This window comes from Semicossyphus pulcher, unplaced genomic scaffold (assembly GCF_022749685.1).
Source record: "Semicossyphus pulcher isolate SPU_LCO1_2020_fin unplaced genomic scaffold, fSemPul1.0.p SCAF_13, whole genome shotgun sequence".
NCBI lineage: Eukaryota > Metazoa > Chordata > Actinopteri > Labriformes > Labridae > Semicossyphus > Semicossyphus pulcher.
In genome coordinates, this window is record NW_027211637.1 from 15,114,656 (window position 1) to 15,141,683 (window position 27,028).

At 42.3% G+C, this 27,028-nt stretch overlaps 1 protein-coding gene across 1 annotated transcript; it reads left to right on the forward strand.

Annotated features, from left to right (window-relative positions):
- The first annotated feature begins 23 nt into the window (after positions 1-23).
- Positions 24-27,028, forward strand: kcnc4 (potassium voltage-gated channel, Shaw-related subfamily, member 4). Its single transcript, XM_069659878.1, has 4 exons — positions 24-641; positions 18,353-19,289; positions 19,919-20,095; positions 26,292-27,028. Exons 1-4 carry the CDS (start codon positions 24-26, stop codon positions 26,357-26,359), a joined length of 1,800 nt encoding a protein of 599 aa, XP_069515979.1. The 3' UTR covers positions 26,360-27,028.

Consider the following 27,028-nt stretch of genomic DNA (forward strand, 5'->3'; position numbering starts at 1 on the left):
AGCCGGAAGGTCCCTGCTTCTCAATGATTAGCTCCGTGTGTGTTTCGTCTTACCGAGGGCGCAAGTCAGGCAACAAACCTCCGTCTAAATCATGTCTGAAGGAGGAGATGGCCAGAGGGGAAGACTCGGACAAAATTATCATCAACGTGGGCGGCACTCGACATGAAACCTACAAGAGCACCCTGAGGACCCTGCCGGGGACCCGTCTGGCATGGCTGGCAGACCCGGACCCGCAGGTCAGCTCTGACTCGGACGCCCCTGCGCCCCCGAGCTCCTCCGAGTTCTTCTTCGACAGACACCCGGGCATCTTCGCCTACGTGCTGAACTACTACCGGACCGGCAAGCTGCACTGCCCGGCCGACGTCTGCGGGCCTCTCTTTGAGGATGAGCTGGCGTTTTGGGGGATTGACGAGACCGACGTGGAGCCGTGCTGCTGGATGACCTACCGGCAGCACCGGGACGCGGAGGAGGCCCTGGATATATTTGAACCTCCCGACCCGGACGACACCGACGACGAAAGAGAGATGCCGAGGAGGTTTGGCATCGAGGACTGTCCGAACAGGTCGAGGGGATGCTGCGAAGTTTGGCAGCCGAAGCTCTGGGCCTTGTTTGATGACCCGTACTCGTCCAGAGCAGCCAGGGTGAGTTCTCCACGTGTTTTCTCTCTCTGAGTGGGCATGTGTCAGTGTAAGACCATTAAACCTGCAAGTGAGTCTCAATTAAGGGGGAAAAGGCCACGTGTTCTACTAGTCAACAGGTGTTCCCTCAAGCTTCAGTCAATCAGGCTGAGGCAGAATTGTACAGCTTTTGCAGGTGTGCTGTGTCTGTGTGTTTTTGAGTGTATGTGTGTCTGTCCATTGATTTCTACACTTTTCATGTTGGGGTGTTTATTATTATTACCCCTCACAAGTAGGACAAGTAAGTCTCTTTGCTATAATTGTACTAATTTAACTTGATGCGTGTTTCTCATTGTCTAAAGCTCCAGGATATTTCACTCACTGTCAGCACTGCTCACTGAGTCCTCCTTTCATCACATGGAATGACAGCGCCAGTCTGCCAGTCAAGTGCGTTGTTGTCCAACTCTATCAAATCAATAACTTACACAAAAGTTCTTTCAGTCATTGTTGCAAGTGATAACAGTCGTCAGGCATTTCGCATTTCACAGCACTATCTCCCGGACTGTGACAGTCACTGTTTATTTGAGTACACGCTGGATTTCTCTGATTTAAAAAAAAGATCCAGGAAGTTTTTTTGTGAGTTGAGTTGATATTTTCTTCTTACATCAAAGTGTTTTTGAAGAACACATCTTTCTGGCCACAGTTTCTATCTTCCAATCTGTTCCATTGACTGTGTTTCAGTAACAGACGGAGACTCGCCCACACATCAACAACGGAAACAACATCAGAACATCCTTAAATAAGAAGCACAATAATTTCCTCCTTGGCTTGCTCATGTTTTACACAACAGTCAAAACAAAAGTCATTATATTTATTATTTGTACTCATTTGTTTCAGTTGGGTAGCTTTGTTAAAAAATAGCCTGAAGCCCTCTTTTGTGGTTGATGCTACAGCTCAGGGAAGAGCCTTTCCTCTTTTTGATGATGACAGTGTTCCTGTGCACAAAGACAGCTCCTTGGTTCTGGTGTGGAAAAGCTTAAGTGACCTGCAAACAGCCCTGACCTCAAACCTACCCAACACCTCTGACTTGACCTGAAATGCAGACTGTGAACCAGACCTTGTTGCTGAGCATCAGTGCTTGTCGTCAGCCATGCTAGTGTGGCTAAATGAGAGAAAATCCTGCAGACAGGTTCCTCAGTCTGGTCCATCATTTTCAGAACAGTGAAGATAATAACACCCTTCCTTTTGGATTGAGATGTGTTTTACTGTTCACAAAACTACTTGATCACAGACAGAAACCCACAATATTCAGTCAATGTCACTTATGTTTGGGGTCAGATAGATGCCATAGGGGTCTGACTCCCTGTTAGATCTCTTATTGACAAACTGGCATACAACAACAGCAACAGAAATCCAACAAGATGTCCAGTCTTTGGGGTTTTGGGAGGTGTAGAGCTGTATTAAAAAGTACTGCCAACACCAATCTCAGATAAAGAGCATATGTAATTTGAAAGTAATTTCGCTTGAAGAGACCGGAAAAGCAGCTGCTTAGCTCCACCTACTCTCTCTGGCAGACCAACCACTGCTGGGTGATGGAAAACCGGGCACTAACTGGGCGCCGCTTGTGATTTTTTTTCCGCGAAAGTTGCACCCGACACCCGGACTGTAATACTGCAAATGCAAAGGCTTTCATCAGTGGGCCATAAGCTCAATCACCACTGTGTTACCTCATTGGCCAATAGATAGTGATTTTACAGACATTTATTTAAATGAAAATCTTTGAGATCATTATTTTAATTCAGAAAAACTCTGACTCAGAAAAAGTCTTTCCTATCACTTCAAATATTTCTTCTTTTTTCATAAACCTCAACAAATGCTTTTATACCAAACCATAACACATGATTCTATATCTGCTTCCCAGACAACTAAATGTTTCTGTCAGTCGTGTATACAGCAAGTTTTCAGTTCTCACTTGAATAAATGATGAACTTGGACCAAAATGCTGAAAATAGAGAAAATGCTGTTTCATGGCAGAAATACAGCGGCACTAAAGTGTTCCCACACATCCTGTTCAAGGTTTGCACTCAGAGGTCCTCGAAACACGAGTGCTTGAAAGGCAGCAGGAGAGTACAGCCATGTACTGTAACTCAAAGTGTGTATTAAACAGAAGAATTGTGTCTGTGGTCTGTTGTGTTGAGGGTCTCCAGTGGATTTCATCACATACAAACTACGATAAAAAGTTTTCAAATTATAATTGATGAACAAGATTCACTTCTGTTGGCTCTATTGATAAAATAAATGTTGCTGGGTTGTAAATTAAAATCAATTTCTCTCATTACTTCCACCAGGGGATATCAGAAGCATTTGGAAGAATAGTACGCCTAATGGCTTAGCAACAAAAGCAGCAGAGTGCTCAGTGAAGTAAACGTGAACGGCGAGTATCGAGTGTCACTATAGCTGCAGTTTTCAGGCAGAGGGCCAGCGGGACAAAGAGAGAAACGCATTTAGTCCAGAGAGAGGCTGCTGCTCACTTTAATTTCTGTTTGCCTGTTTGTTGAGTTGAATAGTCTATTCAGAAGCTCTCACAGAAGTATAGTGCTCTCATTGCATGCCAGTCACACTACAAACGTGTTTATTTTAGCTTATTGTGCAGGTGGCGTTCGCAGGCTGTCACTGTAGGACGACCAGCAGCTCTAAGTCACAGCTGCTGATGCTTCACTGCCATCTGAAGATGACCGCCAGTTCATCGTGTCTCTCACCACCGAGTACTTGTAAACATGCAGCTAGGAATGTGAAGTCTTATGACAAATAGCCTTGTGGATTTATTTGGGGTATGTCATAATAACGAAAGAGTGCAGACATTGACCGAGCCCTAATGTCCTTTGTTAATTTCCTCTCCTGCTCATTCATGTACGTATGTTTGCTCTGTGTGTTCTGTGAGTGCATATGGAAGGAGTCACGTTACCTTTATGGCCTTTTTATTTCAAAGAGCCTCTCCTCTCAGCTCAGATAATGTGATTCCTGAAAGCCGGAGGGAAGTTAATCTGTCCATCGTTTCAGCCGCATCCTCCTAAAACTATCAACCAAGACAGGAGGTGAAGCTCTGAGAGAGGCAACACATGTGGTCTGCATGATGACCGTGGCACCACTTTAAAATCAAAGACATTAGACATGATATGTAATCGATAAATTATCTACTTGGACATGACTTTAGGTCAGCATGATGTCCAGAGTAAGTGAGTCAGAAAGCCTTTCGGAAGTCAGGTGAAGAAGTATAATCAGAAAGTCCATAATTGAAGGAGGTCAGGCTGGATTGATCAAACATCTGCCTCTCAGTCTGGAGGCTGCTGTTGGTGTACTCATGGTGCCTCAAACTAACCAAGCTACAACTGTTTGAGAACATTTTAATACATGGTTGGTGTGGTGTTAGTACTGTGTGTTCTGCACCAAAACCATCAAAAACAAATTCCTTGTATGTGTAAACCTACTTGGCAGGAGGTTCAGTGGTAGAGTCATTCATCTTTCAATTGGAAGGTCGGAGGTTGTTTATTTTTTTTGAAGTGTCCTTGGGCAAGACACTGAACCCCAAATTGCTCCTGGTGGCATAGCCAACAGGTATGAATGTGACAACTGACAGTTGGGCACTCTACATAGCAGCCTCTGCCATCAGTGTATGAATGTGTGTGTGAATGGGTGAATGTGATATGTAGTGTAAAAGCAGCTTTGAGTGGTCGCAAAGAATAGAAAAGCGCTATATAAGTACAGTCCATTTTACCATTGGCAATAAACCCTGATTCTGATTCTGGTGAAATGTTAAAGGTCCAATGTTTTCGCTAAAATAAAACATCAATGCTGAATTTTCACATCGGACATGAACAGCGTTCTGCTGGGTGTCAAAGAATCCGCTTTCACTCAGAAAGCCCGAACTTTTCCCGTATGCTGCTGGGACATATTTGAACCCATTGTGTACCAGCACCACATAATTTGTGGTTGTTGTCATTTCCCAAACACAATTGAAAACTTGTTGTCATGGCCATGAATCTTTACATTACATTTTGTGACACACTGTAGTTGTGCGGGGTTGATACTCCAGTGCATTAGATTAGAGATGAAACACTGACTGCTGACTCTCAGCTTTATTTTGAAGGTGTTTACATTCACATCAGATGAAATTTGTATGAAATGTCGCAGCAGGGATCTACGAATGGCAATGCTGTTTGATATGAAATTCATGGTTCCCCGAGGATGTACAGTATCTTACTGACTTTGCCGATCCTCTGACATTTCCTACAGTGACACTTGTGGTTTTGATCTTACCATCAGGCATGTTTCCCTCTGGATGTTTAATTTTCCCTTTACTTTGTATGTAGCATCATCATCAGGTCAAACTTACAAAACTTAATTGAATACCAAATTCTGCAAAACTGATGACATTCCTTTAACACAAAATGTGTTTGGGTTAGCATGCTAACATAAGAGGCGGACATTGATTTGTCAATATAAACCTGCTAATAATCACTATTTGTCACTGTGAAAATCTAAACACACACTCATGTTAGAATTTAGCACAAAGTCCTTCAATTGGAGTGGAGAGAGAAAGTAATGGAGTCACCCTGATAAACATTTACAGTCAATGAGTGGTGGAAGTTTATGACTCACTCCTGCCTGTAATAAAACCTGATGTGGTCTAGAGTTGGTGATTTAATTTAAAGAGGGGCTATTATGCTAATTTCCAGATTCATATTTCACTCTGTGATCTAGAGCAGCTTAGCATAATTTACAGTTTAAAAAATCTGTCTTATGTATGAAGGCACTGTAACTGAAACGACTCAGTCAGCTCTGTCCCTTTAAGAAACCCACCCCTACAAGCCCGCTTTCATCTGATTGGCCAGCTCTCCGAGGCTGAGGCTGCACTTTGTGACTTCACAAAGTGCAGCGAGTAGAAAAATCTGTGTGAAACCAGGCATTCGCCGCAGCCTGCAGACTGAGCTGAAGCCTGGGGATTACTCCAACATACTTTTACCTACAGATTTAAAACTTCACCCACGTTTAGTTTGGACATCCAACATTGTAAAATGATATACTGTATATGTCTTAAAATGTGAAACAGCATAATACCCCTCTTTAAAATATAACACTTCTTACTTCTTAATTGCTTTCAAGAGTCACCACATTCATATGCAGGAGAGAGCCTGCAAGCTGTTACACCACAGATAGACCGTGTATAGTTGATAATACAAGTCTCAGGATCCATCACCTCCTGCCTTTACACCGACAGTTTCTCCTCTCTGATGAAGCAGCACGCTGTACTTTGACACAGAACATGCATTTGATTAGTACACGTCCATATGGATGATACTAATGTGTGCTCCCTCACCAAGCCTTTACATCCTGTCATGTATTTATCTGTCATGCCACACAAGCACACATACACACACACACACACACACACACACACACACACACACACACACACACACACACACACACACACACACACACACACACACCACTTTGACTTCCGTCTTGTCTTCACAACGTGTAACATGACTTTAGATTGATTAAGGTCAGGTGACTGTATTTGCCAGCCAAAAACATCACTGCTTTGCCTGAAACCTCCTTGGCCTTCTTAGCTGGAGATTTAGGGTCACCTACCTGCTGCATTGCCCTAAATGTTTGGGTCAGTAAGTTTTACAGAGGCGACTAAAACAATTTTAATCACACCTCCAGCAAATATACACACAAACATTCAAATACCTTTTAAAGATTAAAATCTAAACATTAACCTTAAAGTCCCCGTGATGAGTTTTTGCTGGTTATGAAAGAGACTGAAATTAACATTGATTACTTTATATGAGCTACAAAAGCAAACCAGACCATCAGAGACAAGATTGATTATTTCTATATAGTTATTTTTAAGGCCTGAAACTGCTGGTAGGGGGGAGGTGTCAGACGAATTAACTCAATGATACTTCATACTACATACTCTGTCCACAGGGGGCGCCAAAACCTACACAATAAAACAGATCCTGACATTTATTTGAATATTTTGTGTTTAATAATGATGCTATTTGGTTAAATATTTTATGGGGATGATTTCATTTACTTTTTCCCACAATCCTAAAATCTACATCATCGACTTTGTCACTCTAGTGATTCAGCAATTCAAGAGCAAAGCGTTAAACAATGTCTACAGTATCAGCATCATTGTAAAAAATTGTTGTTTGACCTACTTAAATTCTATCACATTTTGTTTTGTTGTTTGGATTAAAGTTATCCCAATCCTACTCAAAAGTACAGAACAACAGAAATGGGAGGTTTTATCCAGATAAAAGCTGATTGGATTACCTGATCTTGTCTGATTATTTAATCCTTTTTTTCTTTTGAACAGCCTGTTTTCAAGGTTTGATCCTATCCGATAGCTTTAATCTGATCAGATAAAAACCGGGCCCTGAAGACCTCCATGACTCTGATTGTGTTATCTCACTATTGTTTTATGGGACATTGGACCTGACATTAATGTTGAGCTCACACCTGATAACTTGGTTCAACATTCCCAAATTGCAATATTTCATAAACCCCACCGTCCCACAGCTTTTTAATAATCACGGCTGCGGAAATGTGCTGCTACTTGTTATCAGTGGTGAGCAATTACAACTGCTTTTCCCACAGAGGAGAACTGCATGTTTATCCCACGTAGAGACAGAAATCAATTTGTCTTTGTTGTGAGACCGACGGATTAACTGCTGTGGGAATGATGAAGTCTGATGCATTTTTGGAGTCCAAATTTCCAATCAGTAATTACCTTGCCAACACAAAACACTTCTTTGATTGAATTTGTTGAGATTCTTTGAAAAAATATCTTAAATTGTGAAACTCAACAGAAATGGTGTCACCACATCTTCATCAGGGCCTCATTTCTGCTTCTTGGACTTTGATGATGCTCAAGAAACCTTTTAAAATTGATAAGCTGCTCTGCTCAATGTCTAATATGGAACCTATTCTCTCGTGTCATTTGTCTCACTGTGACACCCAGCTGATAAATAATAAAGGAGCCTCATGAGCAGAACCTCATATTCCTCCGGGCCCGTGTTTCACGGTGCCGACACCTTTTCTCTGCTGCTCTGTGCACCGAACACAGGATCTGATTTTCACACATCATCAAAGCAGCACCGACTCGTTAAGGAGAATTTCATAATAACACTGAATTCTCTGCGAAAGACGGATGTGAGCCTGCCTGATTATGTTGGTTGTTTATTCTGCTCCGCTTCCAAGCTGTTTGCTGAAAATAGATCGGCTGTGTTTCTTTGAGATCAGCGAATGCATCACAAAGTCTGCACAGAGTAGCAGACTTTAGTTTGGCAGATATGAAAGAATATATGAATACAGGAAAATATTATCTGACTTCCACAAAAACCAAAGAACAATTATCTGTTTATCACTAATGTGAGTTGTTGGTTTATGAAAGAATGTTGTGTAAACGTATCAGCTTCAAACCTCCTCATGTGTCACCCTCCTTTAATTCAATACTTTTAAACATTTTACACATTTGTCAAATAATTCAATATTTTTAATGACTTCCTGGATGTGAAATGGGTTTGAAAGCCTTTGATTGATGAATTTCAAGATACTCTGACACCGCCAGAGACACATGCAACTTTCTACAAGCTGTGATACACTCAGACTCAAGTGTCAAAAATGCCACCTTCAGGCTTCCAACATAGCAGTGAGTACACCCATATTTTACTATAATTTGTCATTCACAAACCAACACGGGCAAGTCCACAATCAGAAATGACAAAATAGAAATGCAAAGAAGTAACAGCCATAAATAACAAGGAAACAAAAGGACTGAAAAACAGTTTAATAACAAGGAAAGGAAAGGTACACACACTGAGGTCATATAGAACAATAATAGGTTAAAGACCCCCTCCAGTGAAAGTCAAGTGTTTAACCTTGTGGTGTTTCTCATGTGCTACAAGACATATCAGGGACAACATGAGCAGTCATCTCCATGGCTGGGCCTGTCTGCTTTTAAACTGCAGTGTACCGAGGACAGGCTGAACAACACGTTTTCAGATTGGCAGGTTTGAGACATCACAAACCTAAGGAGCCAATCCCGTTAATGGACGGGGTGATGCTATGTATATCATTATGTGCAGCCTATGGCAACCACTTCAGTGATGCGCGAGCCAGCTGTAACTGTCATCGTAGTTCTTGCAAACTCACTGCTGACTGCTAACGCTAACGTTACTACTAATTACTACATTTCAAGCTAGCTAAGTTTCAACAAGTTGCCACTAAACAATGGCAGAGACGTGTTTTGTTTTTGCAACGGAGGGGGCAATTGGAAATGTACATAGTGGGCGGGGACTATGTAGATTGGGGAATTTTTAATCAGGGAGAGGGAGGAGATGCCTTGGGAGGATTTTTACAAGGTAATTAAACATGTTTTGCAGAAAAAGACATATTTATTATTTCAAGCAGAGCATTTTATATGTCTTAAAACATGACTGGAGCTGGTCTTTAAATAAAATGTACAGTGACTGCATCAAAACATGGGATCAAAAGCCACTTTTTCCATATGCATACCCTTGCATTAGAGTTGCATTGAAGACCTGAAGAACAGTACTCTGCAAAATAAAATAAAGGCCAACAAACATCAAACACAATAGAAGAATGTCAGTAAAATTATCATAATTAAATGAATTAAAATGGAATAACACCAGGCAGATGCAAGTACCTTTTTACACAGACTGATGTGGAAACTCTGCATTGGTTGAAAGGCTGACTGGAATGGGCATGACAAAGCCTGGCTTAACTTTCCTCATCAGGATAGAGTTGCCTCATTTGTCATTTTAAGTATGGAGCTTTGGCGACATCATAATAGACATGTTTAGGGGGAGAGTGGAGACCCTGGTGGTAGGTGTGGGCCTGATCTTTCTCTGATCTCTTTGATGGAGGTTCAGTATTAATAGAAATTACTAATTTCTCTACAGCTTTTCATTCACACTTTAGATCATATCTTCTAAGTGGTTATGAATGACTTCTCTACAGCCAGCCTGAAGAAGCACAGTGGACAGACTGAGCAGTGGACATTAATCCTCCTGCGTCCTCAGGTGGACCGTCTGTCAGACATGAATCAGCGTGACGTGACTTCTAAGAAAACATCAGCAGTGACTGCTCTTATTGGACGTGCAGACTGCTCAGGTGGCCCCTTGTTGTTCTTGCGCGTTAGTAACACCGGCTGATGCTGAACAGCTGGAGGTGATGATGGCTGTGATGGGACTCCCCAGCTGCTGCTCACTGATACACACGCTGCTGCCTGTCGTCAGCACGCCTTGCACTGATTTTCCCAGCTGGGACTGTGTGTCTGTCCCCTCGGGGGGTCCTCTGCTCTGTCTGCACACTGACACCTCTCTGACACCTGATGACCTTGGATTGATGTCTTTTTGGCACCACTGTTTGGCATCACATGTCCTACAGGCTTCACTATATATTCTACTCCTGTTGGTTCAGTGTTGTAGTTGTACTATCCGTGTCATCATTCATGTTTAGCATTTAATATTGTGTTTAGATTTAATACTTAAAGCAGCTATTCACAGATAATAATCACCAAATCTGCAGTTTCTGTGAGCTCTGAGGAGGTTTTGCGTACTCGACGCTCTCATATCAACATTGTGTAAAAGTGATTAAACGTTACACTGCTCAATATTTAATCAGCCCAAAACAACAGACACACACTGTTAGCAGCTAGCTAGTGAAAATTGTGGAGCATTTAGAAGGTGGTGGAGACATAAACCAGAAATAAAATGTAGTGTTGACTCTGGGTTGCACAGATTAGTCGACTAATCAACTTGTTGACTTTACTGCTGTGTAGATGAAACCGTCACCAAACCACGTAGGGCTTGCCAATATGGATTTTTAATATCTTGATAACGATATATATCACGATATATCATGTTTTCTGGAAATTTAACAAATAGTTAGTCTATATGAAATAACCACATGGTAAAGCCTACTTTTGGATAATCCTGTGTGAATCAAATACTTGACAAATAAAATTGAGTTTCCTTTTTCCGAGTCCTTTTCTGCACGTTAATGTCCATGTTAATAAACAGCACCTCCATCTATAGTTTGCACCAGGTTCACTCCCACGTGCAGGGATAAGAATGTAAAGCGTTGTCAAAATGACGTAAAAATTGCCATAAAGCAGTTCAGCCGCTGGTTTTGTGACATCACTATAGAGACTATATAGAAAAACACATACCTTAGACATGTTCATATTGTTCTAACGATATATTTTGTCATATTGCCCAGCCCTAAAACCAAGCGTGTAGTCACTCACCATGAGGGCATCGTAGTGGAAGCTGGTGGAACGGCTGATTCCAGCGCTGCGACCTTTGGCCAAGGCTGTCGAAATAATATGTGGAGAGTTGCATGTGGGGTTATCTTTCATCTATGCAGTGATTTTCAACATGAGCAGCAACATCCGGCACTCTGCATGTCGAAGCACTTGACCTGGGAGCCATGCGTGCTTTCACGAAACACTGTTCGACAGCTGTTGGAAACGCAGTTCAAAGTGAGTCCGATGAACCGAATCCATCTATTGTGGCCTTTACGCTGGAGCCACGGTTCAAGCTCTTTCAGTTCATCCCCGAGAGTAAAAGAGAGGCTGCCCAGAGCACCTCAACAGGCAGCGACAAGATGAGGCAGAGCCGCTGATTCCACTTCATGGAATTACACTGTGAAATGTAAAAGTTTTTTAAATACATATTGTTTCTCATTGCAAAGCATTCTCTTCTCCTGTGGTTGTATTCATTACATCATCAGCGACTAGTCTGCGTCGACTCGACTTTGATCAAGACTGTTGACTTCTGAAATCATACAACCCCTAGTGTTGGCAGTTAAATCATATTATCATTGTCATCACATGAACCTGCAGAATAAACACATCGCATTAAACTGTGTTAAACACAATGAACAAGAAAGATATTAGACGGAGGCTTGGATACATGGGCGGTGCATTCACAACATTTGGCCAATGAACGAAAGCCCAGGCTAGCCATGGGGTTGGCACTCTCAAATAATTGGTGTCAATTTGCAGGCGACGACAATATAGACGACGGCTGAGGAAGTAGATGAGAGCGAGGAAATGTAAATGACTTTGCTGTAAGACTGAACAGTACTGTCTCGGATTCAAGAGAAACAAGGTGTTACAAACTCTGATCATGTGTGAAACATGCAGAACAGTGGAAAAACAGAGACTTGTTTTTATTGCAGTACTGAATAATGTTGTCACACATGTCAGTTTTCCCTTATTTCATGCAGTTCCTCTAACAAGAGACGAAAATTAGACCTAGCTTTAATTTGGAGATGTGTTTGTGTCCATCCGTGAAATGTAAGTTTACTCTGTGTCTCCTGGGTGTGTGACTAGCGAGCTGTGTGCCAACCAGTTTGCTATAACAACTTTATGAGTTGATAATTTGTCAGTGTTGTTTTTACAGCTTGTTCCTGCTGTTATGTCTTTATTTGAATCAGAGAATTTCCATCCTCCATCATTTTTGTCTCTTGTGTAACAGCAGCAGATAAACATGGAAACACTCTGCGGTGGCAGAAAGACCTGTGACTGTTAAAAGTTTCCACTACTGAGATATTGTGATCTTTCTTTGTGTCTGGCCTTAAATAAACACAGACACATTTAAATGCTGCAAGATTTAATGAACAAAACAAAGACCTGACAAACAGAGAGGCAAACAACGAGAGGTGTCAGTCATGCACCACCTACAAACTCAAACACTCAGGTGTGAGGTCGAGCTTAGTCGTGTTATTGTTCGGTCTTTCGAGTGAATCGTCCTCGTGTGTGCCAGGACCTCCTGCAGCCTCCGTGCGGAGTTGCTCCTGCTGCAGAAACCAGCTCTGTTTAGCTCTGGGATAAACCGTTTGGCATTAGAGTAAACTGAACGCTGTCAGAGCCGATGGCCTCGTCGCAGCAGGAACCACAAGTTTTATTTTGTGGCTGCTGATTTGTTGTCAAACTGACGCTCAAACAGGGGCCTGTCTGTGTGATACGTCTTTATCGAAGCCAGGACAGTAGGATTATGTGTTTGGCTGCAAGAAGATGTTTTTGTTACTGAGCAAAATAAAATGAAGACGCATGATTGGTGATGAAACGTACATATATACAGTTACAACCCCGTTACCAAAGTACAATGGAAGCTTTCATTCAAGCTTTAGTGAAAACTGAAACTACTTTTGTCTCCTTTGTCTGAGTAATTTGCACACATTTAGTGGTAAATCCACTCTGATGTTTGATTTGAATGTAACCACAGTGATTCCTCTTGTTTGTTTCATGCCTGATAACCAGCCAACTAAACTTTTAGAGCAGCAAATGATTTAAGATGTTTAAAGAGAAACTTGCGGGTTGGAGACCCCAGTGAATCAATGTATAGGAAAATGATTTAGTAATTATTTTCAACAATATATATGAATTAATACACTACAGCGGCTAACAGACAACAGTAACATGTGCCGTAACATAAGGGAGTCCCACCAATTGATGATGGGTTTAACATTCATAAATATGCATCTAAATTAGGGATGCACGATAATGGAATTTTTGCTGATATCCGATATGCCGATATTTTCCAACCGACTGCCGATTTCGATACCGATATATTAGGCACGTGTTTTTTTCCACCTAATTGCAGAGAACATCAAGTCTCCCCTGTAGTGGAATTGATATCATGCCTACTCTTGGCCAAAACTGCCATACAGCAGACATCTTGTGCCCTTCTTCACGCTTGACGGTGGAGGGGTGGTGTACGCAGTGCACGCGCACACTCATGCCGAGTTAATGTTGTAGCGTGACGTCAAGCTTTTTTAGGGAATCATCGAGCATTTAGGCATGATTAAAGCGTTGTTTTATCGGCAGAAAATATCTGTCTATCATTATCTGCAGATACTGATAACACGCTGATAATATCTTGCATCCCTAATCTAAATGCCATTCTTGTCAGTTAAAATGAAGAAATTGTTAATACATATGCATCCGATGGACCACAGGCTGATAATTATGAGCTTGTTAGGCGTCAAAGAGAGCAGGACCAGGCCAGGATGAGGAGAAATAACAGCCACAGGAGAGACATTGAGCTGTCGTGTGACGAGAACCAGAGGAGAACTGGGCAGGTGTCGTGATGAGCGATATCTAACGCTGTGCTCACACCACAACAATGTGAAGTTTATCACATACCGAAGGCTATAACAAATCATGAGTAGTAGCAAGTGGGAGCATTAAAACTGACCCATTATAGTTACTCATGGGCGAGTGTCAGCTTGTATCAGTTGTATTTTCTATAGCGGTAAATCTGTACTACGTTTTTACGGTGCCACAGCGGTGTGAGAGAGAGAGACAGAGAGGGAGAGAGAGCGATGATAGTTTCCTGATACTTTGTCTGATAGGTGCTTGTGTGTTCCGTCTCTTCACCTGCGCAAAAACGCACCCAGGCGCAAAAGCTGGCTCCGTTCCGCTTCCTGTCAGGAAAGTGCTGGGCTCAATGTCCTGTCAAGCCAGAATTTGTGCAACCGGCACAAACGCAAAAATAAAGCATCATAAGAACAGGTGAAATTAAATGTAAGACTGCAGAAATAATATCTACACAATACGATACGACCAGTCAGACTCGCTACTACCTACTTCTGCACGTTGAGCTAAGGCAGAGTCGGACACTGCGAGTCCCTCTTGTGATGTAATATCGTAATGTAACGTTTTTACGGTCGCGTTTTCCTCTAAATTTGTGCCCTTATGTCTTGTGAAAATCTGAAAAATATGAAATCAAGGATTTACCTTTTCCACAGCCATTTTCAGACCAGATTGAATATTAATGTAGTAAAAAATGTAACCTGCAAGTTGTTTTATAGGTTTTTGTCAAGGTTGCAAATGAATTTAAGTCCTATAATCATTGCAAGTGTCTTTATCTGTGCCTGAGTCATTTTTAAAGGCGAGACTTAAGTAGCACACACTCTGGGTTATTATAAGCATGACAGAATACTTAATTCTTTACATTTGAGCGTGTGATTAGCTATTTCGTCGGGCTAAAGTGAATGAATTATTTCATGGATGAGATGATGAACATAGAATCCAAATCGATGCCTGCACCTCTGAGGTGGCACACGTCTGTTTACATTGTCCCCATTATAGCCTGCAGAGACGACGACTGCAGTGCATACAGAGAGACGATGTAGAGTTCACGTTCTGTGTGTCTGACCCGTATTGATTCCTGACCGCCCCTTCTCTCACACCTCCTCCTCTGATGTTCACACTATGAAGGCTCCACTATTCAGGCTCTTATTCTTTTTTTTGTGCAACAAGTGAAGAACCCAGAAACAGATTCACAAGTCCAGAGAGGAGTGATGAAAGGCCGGGGTCATTTTTTATTAATTGACTTTGGAAATAGTGCCGCTGAGCAGCTTCAACACAGGCTGACCCCCTCGTGTGGTGCAGACCACATTCATTATCTTTGGCAGATCGTATATCTGGCTCAGTGTCTGGATGGCTTTCAGAAAGGAATCATGGATGAGAGGAACACGTCGTCTTTTTACCTCTCTGTGTCAGAGAAATCGTCAGTGCCTGTACATGAGAACTTATTTTGGTAAATAAAGGCTGTAAAAACAAATTCAGGGTTTGGGTGTTGTTGGGTGTTTGGGTGTGAAAGCATTGCTGCAGTCAGTTTCAGTTCCTGTCACCACCTCCCATCCCTTCCCCACCGACCTCACTGCCTCTAGTTCATGTCCTTGTTTCTCTTCTCCTCATTATTGATTGGTTGTTTGCTCTCTTTGTCACTGCTTGTTAGTCAGATTGAGTTCACCTGATACCTCCTTAAAACCACTCAGAGTTTTTTCTGGTTTAAAATATACACAGTGGTAAATGGACTGTACTTATAGAGCGCTTTTCTAGTCTTCCAACCACTCAAAGCACTTTTACACTCACATTCACACACTGATGGCCGCCTAAGTGCCAATCTCCAATCAGGATCTTAGGACATTTGGAACAAATGGGGTTTGGTGTCTTGCCCAAGGACTCTTCAACATGTAGACTGTGGGGGCGCTGGTTTAGCTCCGTTGGTAGAGCAGACGCCCTATGCACAGAGGCTACAGTTAACACACTGACCGCAGGCTCGACTCCCGGTCTGCCGATCACTTGGTGCATGTCATCCCCCTCTCTCTACTCCTCATTTCCTGTCTCTCTTCAGCTGTTCTTTAGGCGCCCAGTAAGTGACGTTTTTTCCATCAGCCAGCAGTGGTTGGTCTGCCAGAGAGGGTAGGCGGAGCTAAGTGGCTGCTTTTCCAGTCTCTGCGAGTGTTGCGAGTAAACAGTAATCTACTATGGCTGAACATACAAAGGGAAGATCGATGACTACAGATACAACTTCAAAAATAAGTGAAAATCCAAAGAAAAAGAAACAAATTCGACGCTCAGATGAAGGCAAATCAGGAGTTACAACCGGAGCCAACCGTGGACGTCACACACGCAGCACTGTCTGGATATCTGGAAAGTGTGCTCCCGCAATTACCGTTTATCGCCATAGGTGCCGCCAAAGAGAACAAAACTGAGATCTTTGAGATTACCACTTTTAACTAAATTGATTAAAATGATCCACCCCTGTGCTTACAGTTCTGCTAGTTTCTATTTAGTCTCTATTCTGTTCGACTTGTTGCGATATTCAATGTGACTTTGCCCTGCAACACACACACACACACCTTGTTGTTGATCAGGGAAACATGTTAATCAGTGGGAACTGGGAGCTCCTCTCGGGGGCAGAGTTGAGGCCTCGTGTCTCTTGTCCTGCAGCTCACTCCTGCTCGTCTCTGGGGCTCGTAGCTGAGAGCGCCTCGGGGCTCTGCAGGAACAAAGCTGAAGCAGGTTGTCATGGCAGAAAGCTGCACATCATCTGGTTGCACAATAGAAACAGACATGTATTATACTGTATATTTCTATGCGAGCTATATCTGCAGTTTGTTTGTCCCACATTGAATTAGAGTCCCCATCGGCCATTAAATGCTCTATTTGTTTTTCCTAATCACAGAGCCAAACACTATAAAAGATATGAGAGAGGCCTGCAGGGAGAAAAGTGAAGCCTCGCACATCTCGCAGGTCCAGCTGCAAGATACGAAAAGTTGGAGAGGCATCACAATTAGTCTGGCTTTTGTAAACAACAAAGAGAGATCGAGTGAGTGAGCACACAGTGTTCACACAAACAGCAGCGGCCATTGTTCTGGCTCAGGTGGATGCCGTTCAATTTACGTCCCATGAATGATCAAAGTGGTTTAACTCAGCTTCTTTTGGGTTTGTATTTGAAAGAGAGATTGTTTGTATTGTGTTATAATTATATCTGACAGCAGTGTTACACTTGTTGAAACATGACTGGTGAACTTTCTGTGTGTGTTTTTGCTTCTAAATTTCCCCTCTGTGGTTGGTTAGCGATGACGCACGTTGTTGCAAGTTTAACCAAAAACCTCCTTTGTCAGAAGAAAACCGAGTCATGAGACTGTTCTCCTCATGATGTATTTGAAACAACACTCACACAGTAGCCAAATGGTTTGTTTAGTTAATCAGTCCATTCAGTGTTACCACCGTGTGAGCGCCCCCTGCTGTCTGCAGCTGGTTAATGGATGTTAATGGAATCACGTTTTCTCTCTGCGTGAGTCCGTCTGTCTTTGTGGGAGTAATTGGTTCCCCAGTGGTCTGTTTTCTGTGAGCGTTCTCCTGGATCTCCTGTGGATAAAGTGCTTTTTCAACAACAAAAAGAGGAAAGAAAACTTCACTAACTAATATCAAACTAGACCAGTTAGTCCACTGCTTCGTGTCAGCTAAACTTTGTGTGAAGGCTTAGCGCTAGCTAGCAAATACTCTTCCCTAACAAGCTAAACTAGCATAAAACATTAAAGCTGACTAGCTAAACATCAGTATCGTTGCATTTTCATTTGCAGCATGTTAGTTATTCGCATTTAGCCAAAAAAATGCAGCACAGTTTCACAGAGACTGAAAGCAGCAAATTGCAGCAACTAAAAAAAATCTTACTGTTTTTAATCTCATTACCACCTTTTAGTTGCAAAATTCTCAACTTAAATCACATTCAGCAAATAATTAAAATTTATATCTAAACACAAAGCCAATCAGTCATTTCCTACTTAAATGTCTGTCAGATTTAGGAATATATTGGCCGCCTGCTGCCCAAATATAAAGAAAAATACTTTACAGAATGGTGGTTAAAGGTCTGCCACAGTGGCCTGGTTAGCCCTTCCTCTCCTGCCTCTGTACACAGTCAACAGAGAATGAGTAACAGTTTTGCATGTACAAGAAAAAAGTCTGCACAAAGCTTTATCCAAAGAGAAGAAAAGAGAGAACTATAATGATCCATCACAATAAACTCAAAAGTCAAATTTCTATGTGCCTGATTTAAGTGTCCTCGTATGATGTGTGTTCATTATCTTAGTCTTTGCTTACTGTCAATCATCTGGCACTCACTGCCTCCTTCAGACAATTATCCCTGGAAACACTCTGCCTTACAGACTTGATTGGCAGCTCCCATGTCTTTTTTTGTTGGTGCATGAAGTTGATACTCTCGTGGAATTATTACACATGGCATGGATTGTTTTTTCTAGAGGCAATCATCATGAAGTTTGTTGGAAGACATGAACGTGTGTTGATGAGAGTTGTTTTCTGTCTCATTCAGGGAGTGGCGTTAGCATCTCTGCTCTTCATCCTGGTGTCCATCACCACCTTCTGCCTGGAGACCCACGAAGCCTTCAATGAACTGAAGAACCACACGAAGCGGGTGGTTGTGGGTAACATCACACACATAGAGCAGAGGCCGGTGATGGTGACCAAGCCCATCCTCACGCTGGTGGAGGGCATCTGTGTGGTCTGGTTCACGTTTGAGTTCCTCATGCGCATCATCAGCTGCCCAGACAAGCTGGTCTTCATCAAGAACACGCTCAACATCATTGACTTTGTGGCCATCCTGCCGTTCTACCTGGAGATGGGCCTGAGCGGTCTGCCATCTAAAGCCGCCAGCGACGTGCTGGGCTTCCTGCGTGTGGTGCGCTTTGTTCGGATTCTTCGGATCTTCAAGCTGACGAGGCACTTTGTGGGCCTGCGCGTGCTGGGCCACACCCTGAGGGCCAGCGTCAATGAGTTCCTGCTCCTCATCATCTTCTTGGCGCTGGGCGTTCTCATCTTCGCCACCATGATTTACTACGCTGAGCGCATCGGAGCCCAGCCCGACGACCCCACAGGCTCCAACCACACACACTTCAAGAACATCCCCATCAGCTTCTGGTGGGCCGTGGTCACCATGACGACATTGGGCTACGGAGACATGTACCCAAAGACGTGGCTGGGTATGATGGTGGGGGCTCTGTGTGCGCTGGCCGGGGTGCTGACCATCGCCATGCCGGTCCCCGTCATCGTCAATAACTTTGGGATGTACTACTCGCTGGCCATGGCCAAACAGAAGCTGCCCAAGAAGAAGAAGAAGCACAACCCCAACCCCGACGCTCCGACCGACTCGGCCTCGTTTGGGAAGTCAGAAACAAACTCTCACAGAGACAGCACGCAGAGCGACACGTGTCCGCTGGCTGCAGAGGAGAGCGTCAGCAGGAACCGCTCAGGTCAGGCTGCAAAGATATAAAGGGTCAGTTCACCTGAAGAACAGAGAAATATGGCTTCACTTACCTTTTGGTGGTGTTTAACCATGCACAATATTTTCTTAGTGTTGAGCAGCACAAAATAAATTCCATTTACCTCCATCAATTTAGGCAGAAGTCTTTGTGTTGAATCTCCAAATGAAACCAGGAATAACTGTTTGAATGAATAACACCAGATGTAAGTTAGAAAATGCATCTTTGACATTTCAGTGAACTGACCCTTTCAGCTATTGTTACTTTTATTGTATCTATTGATTATTGTTTTAATTTTGAAAGATTATTTTGTTGAACCCATTCAGTTAATCAATAATAAATGATAAGTGACCTTGAGCCTGTTGGTAACATTAACATCCTCTGTATTTTTATGCTTCCTGAGGCTTTTCAATCCACCTGACAGATGAAGCGGGCTTAGTCACAAAGACAGTAACACACCGGGATCAAATTACTCCTCATAACGTCTCAGTCAAATTGGATTTCATCTCAGAAAAGCACACACTTCATGGAATCTACCTGTGCCTCCGTCTGGGCCCTCGGGGCAGTCTCAGTAAAAGCTTTGGCATTTACGTTGCCGTGTGTTTTTGTCTCCCTGTCAGACTCCAAACAGAACGGAGATGCAAATGTGGCTCTTTCAGAGGGGGAAGGCTGCAGCCTGACCGGGCCGCTGTCCCCCAGTGAAAAGTGGTCCCTGCGCTGCCCCCGAGGGCGAGACAAGACTAAGAAAGAGGCCACCTGCTTCCTCTTAACCTCTGGAGACCCCAATGTCCATACTGGTAAGTTACACACATATCAGCACTGTTGTTTGTGCCGCACACTCTTAGCTGTTCAGTGCTGTGCAGCTGTATGTTGTGTTTCCTCAACTGGTGCTCCTGGTAGCCAAGAGCAGGTGGAAGCCCTACAGTATATGCTACTAATTCCTAACAGTGAGCAAAAATGCACTCACAGGGATGCATTGACGTTTTTTAAATTCCTTTTGTTATCATGTTTTATTTAATATTTATTGTTTAATCTGTTAGCTGAATATGAAGCAACAGCACGGTTGCCAGGTCCACATTCAACATGACGCCCGGTAAGTGGGAAAAATACAGGAAGAAATACACAAGGGACTGGTAAAGTGAAAACGGATTCAAAGAATGGATAGGACGTGTGGCTGGAGATAATACAAAAGTTTTTTGTCCTTACTGTGCAACCGAGATCGCAGGGGTTTGACAGGAGTTGTCCATGATGGATGCCAGTTTTGATAGCATCCTCCTCTCACCCACCTCTGTGACCGTCTGAGTTTAATTCATCTGTGTATTTTATAATACATTTGGCAATGATAGCAATGCTGTTAGACTTTAAAAGCAGTGTATATGGTTTGACAGGGGTACATTTTGAGTTCTAGTATTGGGCTGGTTTTATTGGCCATTGGGCTGGTTTTGTCACACAGACCTGGCGACGATGAGCAACAGCTAGGACATGGCTAGCCTTGACTTATAGCAGTAGAACCGCTAGCCTGGTTATGTCCATAAGTAAAAAAATTACCTTACAGCACCTTTAAATGTTTTAATTTACTTGCTATGTTTTTGTTTTATTAATACAAAAATGAATGGGTCCATAAACTGACACATTTTAACACTTTGAACATATGAAGCTAGCTGTTTCCCCATTTGTGCTAAGCTAAACTATCTAGTCTCCTAGCTAAAGGCTCATATTTAGCTAACAAACATGAGAGTGTTTGATGAGAAGATTGGTACCGGTCTGTCCGAGCAGACCCAGATCCTAAAATGTTGCACTATTCCTTTAACTAAACCATTATACAAGGCGTAGCTGAGGCATCATGGTGAAGATCTTCAAATGACTCACTCAAATATACCTCACAGGAACCATGGCTTCGTACAATACTTCCTCTTTTCAGCTGTCAGAAGGTTTAACGAGACTGCAGCCAGGCTCTCAGTGATGTCATTAAATACCAGAAAACACAGATGATGGATGAAAAACTGAGAGACATTTTTTTGCTATTCTTAGATCCTCACCAGTCGGAGGTAAAACATTTATGGATGGCCTCAAGCTGAGGCTGAGGATATTAGTTTAGCAAGTATTGGACAAATTAAACATTTTGTTTGATGATGGCATTACATGAAAACAATTCAGTCGTCAAAGTCGGTTAGATTCTTCCTCTGGAGAACGTGAATGGAAGAACAATATTTAATGGAAATCCATTCAGTTTTGGTTCAGATGTTTTAGTCTAAACTCAAAGTGACTGATTGACAATCTTACCCAAGTGTCCTTTTAGCCGTGTTTCTGGCAGTGTTTGTGGAGAAGTGTAAATGTCTCTAAAATCAACAGAAAAGGGTTCAACGTTTAAACAAGGTAGGTTTATTTATAAAGCACCAGCAATTCAAAGTGCTTTCAGGCCGTGCTTCTCATGGCCAATCCTCTGAAACTGTAAAACACGTCCACAGCAGCTCTGACATGTTTGACTCTCAGGTCCACACTGAATGGTTCTACCATCCCTTTTTATGTAATCGATATTTAATTACTTTTTTATTGATCTTATATATTGATCTATCTTGTATTTTAACAATAATAATATATAAGGGAAGATGGAATATTGCAACAGCAGGAGTCTGGGACCCAAGAGAAAAGAACTCTGGGAAGATAAATGATAACAGACGAGTTATAATTTAAAGAGCAGTTCAGGGTCTGGGATCCATTAAGACAAAAGTTCCAGGAACTAATAAAAGAAGTTTATCTAATGAGTTATCTTGGAAATGTAAAACACTGTTGTACAAGTCTGAGACTCTATTACTGGGTAATACTTACAACTTTTAAAATAATAAGATACGACATTATCAATTGTTTTATAGGCAATGGCCATGAGAAGCAGGTGACTTAGTAGTCTGTAGGCTGAAAACATGTATTTGTGTGCCTCAAACACCAGTGTTGTAGTCAAGTAACCAAACCTCGAGTCCAAGTCGAGTCTTGAGTCCCCAGTGTTCAAGTCCGAGATGAGTCAGAGTCACCAAAGAAGAATCCGAGTCTTGTCCTCATTATCTGAGTCCGAGTCCTCGAGGTTTAATGATGATAAAACTAAGCTGAGCTGTAACTCTCTATCATCTGTGAGTCCATGTTTATTCTCAAGTCTTAGAAGGTGTGATGTTGTTAAAACACGGAGCCAAATGATCAATTCATTATTATAAATTAATTTCAGCTTTCAATGAAAATCAGCTTTCAGGTGATTTCTTTATTGTGTTGCATTGATGTTTGAAAGTCTTCAACTATTTACAATTAAAATTAAATTTAGAGAAGCTGTTAACAGCAGTTATGATTGTTTCCATGAGCTCAGGATTTATAAGGAGGGCCGCTGTTGCACTTTATTTCACTGTAACCTCGACTGACTGTGGGACTTTTTGGACGTGTAGAAAACACATTTTATTTAATTATAATTAGATGCTGACTGATCCTGTCTGCGTGTCTAGAGATTTAAATCATCAGTGAACTTACAGCGTCGTGTGTTGTGCGTAAATGCGCACGATCACTGCAGGTGTCTAACACACTTAAAAATACCTGCAACCCTCCCAAATTTTTAAGACCTCAATATTCCCATCCACAGTGACAAGCCTGCAATCCGTGCATCACTACGACACACCCAATGCTGCATATACATATCTACAAATTAACAGTGGCAGTAACTTAGCGGTACATTAAACTTTGGTTTTATTAATATCACACATCATCCATGTGGATATTCTTTTTGTGCACTTGCACTCAAAAAAATATCCAGGTAGCTTTGTAACATTTGGTGTAAAATCTTTGAAAGCAAAACACACGATTTGTGGAGCCGGAACAGTTGCTGAACAAGACGGAGAGTAATCGCGCATGCAGATAAATGCACGTGACAGCCCTCACTCCAAACTCAGTAAATTATTATAAACAATAAAACTGTCCTTATCAATAAATAAGTCCGAGTCCTCCTCTCCGTCCAAGTCCGAGTCATCACTGCTTGAGTCCAAGTCGAGTCACGAGTCCTAAAAATCACTCGAGTACTACAACACTGTCAAACACAATTAGTTAGAGTAACTCGTCAGAAGAAAAAAGAAAGAAGAAGAAGAAGAAGAAAAAAAATTCTTCCCTGCATCAACTTCTCTCATCTTCCTTGCAGCCTCCGACTGACTAATGGCCGTTTTTACTGATTGTTCACAGGAGAGATCAAAAGGAAATCAATGGAAGAGCTTTGTAGTACTAATTGCATCATCTATCTGTCTTTGCGCTCAGTGAAGGAGTGTCTCTTCAATAAGTGCTGCTGGGTTAGAATAGTAGCAACGCAAATATCAAGCAACCTGTTGTGCACAAGTATTCTTGGTCACATCATTTCAAGGACACCCAGAGTGCTTTGATGCAACCTCAAATATTTCAGTGATTACTAACTCAAGCTACACAATTTTCATGCAGCTGTTATTTTGAGTCCTTTAATGGCCGGCTGAAACGGGTACCATGGGTACGAAAAGGAGGCGATGCTCCACTGACATCGGCTGGTTGAGCTGCTGCTGGATTTCACATCAGAGCTTCCCAAAGTACCCAGAAGCCCCTTGTGAAAATGGCTCTATATTTGGCCATCATGGATTCATCCCTGACATCCTGAGCTCACATCCCACCCGGTCGACATCCTGACTCTCAAACAACCCACCAACACAGAAGGTGTTTTCCTGCAAAACTGCACTTTACCGAGATGTTCATTAGCATGTCACTGTCGAGAAAAAAACAACACATAAATGGGGCACTTACCACAGCTTGGCTCCTGTGAGAGTATACACCCAACCTTTTTTGACAGGCCATTACCAGAAATTGTATTTGAACGTGTTTCCTGAAAGCCTCCTCCATCCCTGAACGTGCTGAGTGTTGTGGACTGCTGTGGGTTAATTGCATGCTGTCACATGCAGATAAAAAAACAACAAAAAAAAACACATAACCTCGGTTGTATCTGTGAGATAACTGAGAAAACAGGATGTTTGTGGACACGTAGTGATGCTCAGGGGAGGAAACCATCTTTCAAAATACACAGAAATCCTCCCCGGTCTTCTTTCACACTGATTCCTGAAAAAATGCGCTACATAATCTGCTCAGCTCAAAACAAGCTTTCTTCTAAACGTGGACACAAAAACAGCGAGGAGCCGAGCAAAACCAGAACACATCAAAACTAATCTTTGAGAGAGAGGAGGGGGGCAGGGGGTAATTCAATCCTGAGCCCTGTGTCTGGTGAGCATGTGGATAATGACATCCCGGTCTATTACAGGGGAATATCACACATACACAACACATTTTAGTGCACATTACCTGCAGAAAGGACTCAAATGGACCTGCACTGTTTCCTAACAGAACAAAACTGTTGTGGCCGAGTTTAAAACCAAAAACTTCTTTTTGTCCGACACGCAAAAGTCTGCCTGAGTGACTGCAGCCATTCTTGTTGGATAGATGGAGACAGATTACACCACAGTGGCTCTGCTCTTCAGAGAGATGCCCATAGGGGATGGGGTCAGGCTAATTCCAGGGTTACAGGACTTAATGTATGGATAATATTTCACCAGAGCAGGAAACACAGAGGACAGATGGATGCAGCAGGTCTGAAGATGCTCTGATGGTTATCAGTAACAGGAAATGGTCGCCCCCCTCCTGTAAGGGGAACAAAGAGGTGGTAGATTTGAAGGGATTAAGGTCGTCTCAAGGAGGCCATAACGGTGTTCGCACTCGCGTACAAATGCAAACAAAACCGCATTGTGCGACGTGACAAGCAGCAGATCTCTTCCTTACCATGCTTTTATAATGGGGAGGCAAGTGCTGCTAAGATGAGGCAGCAGGTGGATTGAAAGGCAGGCAGAGAAAAGGCTTCTAAGCTCGAATGAGCCTCCATTTTCCCAAGTGACTCCTCTGGATGATCAACACTAATAGGTTTCCATTGAAATCACAAGTGGCTAACGCAAAAGCCTTTGAATTGATAATAGTTTACTGGATATATTTTGGTAATTAAAATATAAGAAAATGAAAGTAAATAAGTAAAGGTTATTTGTTAAAGCACCTTTCACAGAGCGATCACAGTACAATAATAACAACCATAACAATCAAAAACTTAACACACAATAGAAAAATGCTATTGCACAAAATTATGTGACATGGTCAAAAGCCAAATAAGAAAAATATGTCTTTAACTGCTTTTTAAAAGCATCAGTTGAAACCACAAACTGAATATGAGTTGGAAGGGCGCTCCAAAGTGTTGGAGCAAGAGATCGGAAGGCTCTGTCACCTTTTGTCGTACACGAGGAACAACAAGTAGACCCTGGTCAGAGGACCTGAGGGATCTATTGGGATACATATATATATATATATGGAGCAGGTCAGCATTGTATTTGGGTGCTTTGTGGACAAAAATAAAGATTATAAATTTAATTCTGAATTTTATTGGGAGCCAGTGTAGAGAGAATAGGATGGGTGTGATGCGAGTTGTCCGGGTGGTTTGAGTCAGTAATCAAGCCGGGAAGAAATAATAGCATGACTGAGCATCTCTAGCTCGGCATGTGAGACAACAGGTTTCAATTTAGCGATGTTTCTTACATGAAAAAGCATGAACTGGTAAGAGATTTAATATGTTGCTCACAAAGCATTTCCTGATCAAAACTGACTCCAGGATTTCTGATATTTGATTTCACAGACGATGAAAGGGAACCAAGACTCTGAGCAACCTTAGGGGCAATGCTGTCAGCAGCAACGATGAGGACATCAGTTTTATCCGTATTCAACTGGAGGAAGTTGTCATTCATCCGGTCCTTAATGGCAGACAGACAGTTGTGAAAGATGTTACCTTGGGCCCAAGAAACTTGTAGTGCCACCTTTTATCAGCAGAGAGATCTCGTTGCACTACATGAACAAGTGTAATACTCCTTTCATGCTCATAAGTGTTTCATTGTGCTTCTGTCCTTTTGTGTCTCCTGACAGAGAGCTGTAAAGACATCCTCGCTGCCACTGGAAACTACGCTCAGCCGGAGGTCACCACTCTGACCTGATGCTGATCGGCTCTGAGAAGCAGAAAGAGCATGAACTGGCCGTGGAGTACACGCTGTGAACAGTTTCACTTCCTGAATGAACGCAGACTGGATTCTGGACAATGTTTTGTTTTTGTCATACATTTAAAACCCTGTGGTACAAAGTCAGACGCAAAGCAGATTTACCATATTTACAGCCATTTACATTAGCATGTATTGCATGAGCTAACATCGTATGTACTAAAGACTGGCTCCATTCGTATGCTTATCATAAGGCGACATGTCATTGCTCATCTTAAAAGTCAATCTATTACTTTCTTGTTGAGACCAATGAAGTCCCACATGAACACAAAACTTACTGCCAATTTTATCAAATCTTTTTTCACATTACAGAATTCTGGTCTGAAGTGGGCGGGGCCTATTTGGGAAAAGGTGATGTAATGTGTTTCCGTGCTCCAATCAGGATACAAACTGAACCCACACAGTCCTAATTAGCTGTGTTTTCAGGTTATTACTACTTTATAACTATTGGCCAGCTTTGACTGTTGATTATTAAGTCTATCTGGCAACGTTTTTTCTAATTAGATGTTGCAGCCTTTCTTTAAAGAGGGGGTATTGTGCTGTTTCACATTGTAAGACATATATATAATGTTACAATGTTGGATGTCCAGACTAAACATGGATGAAGTT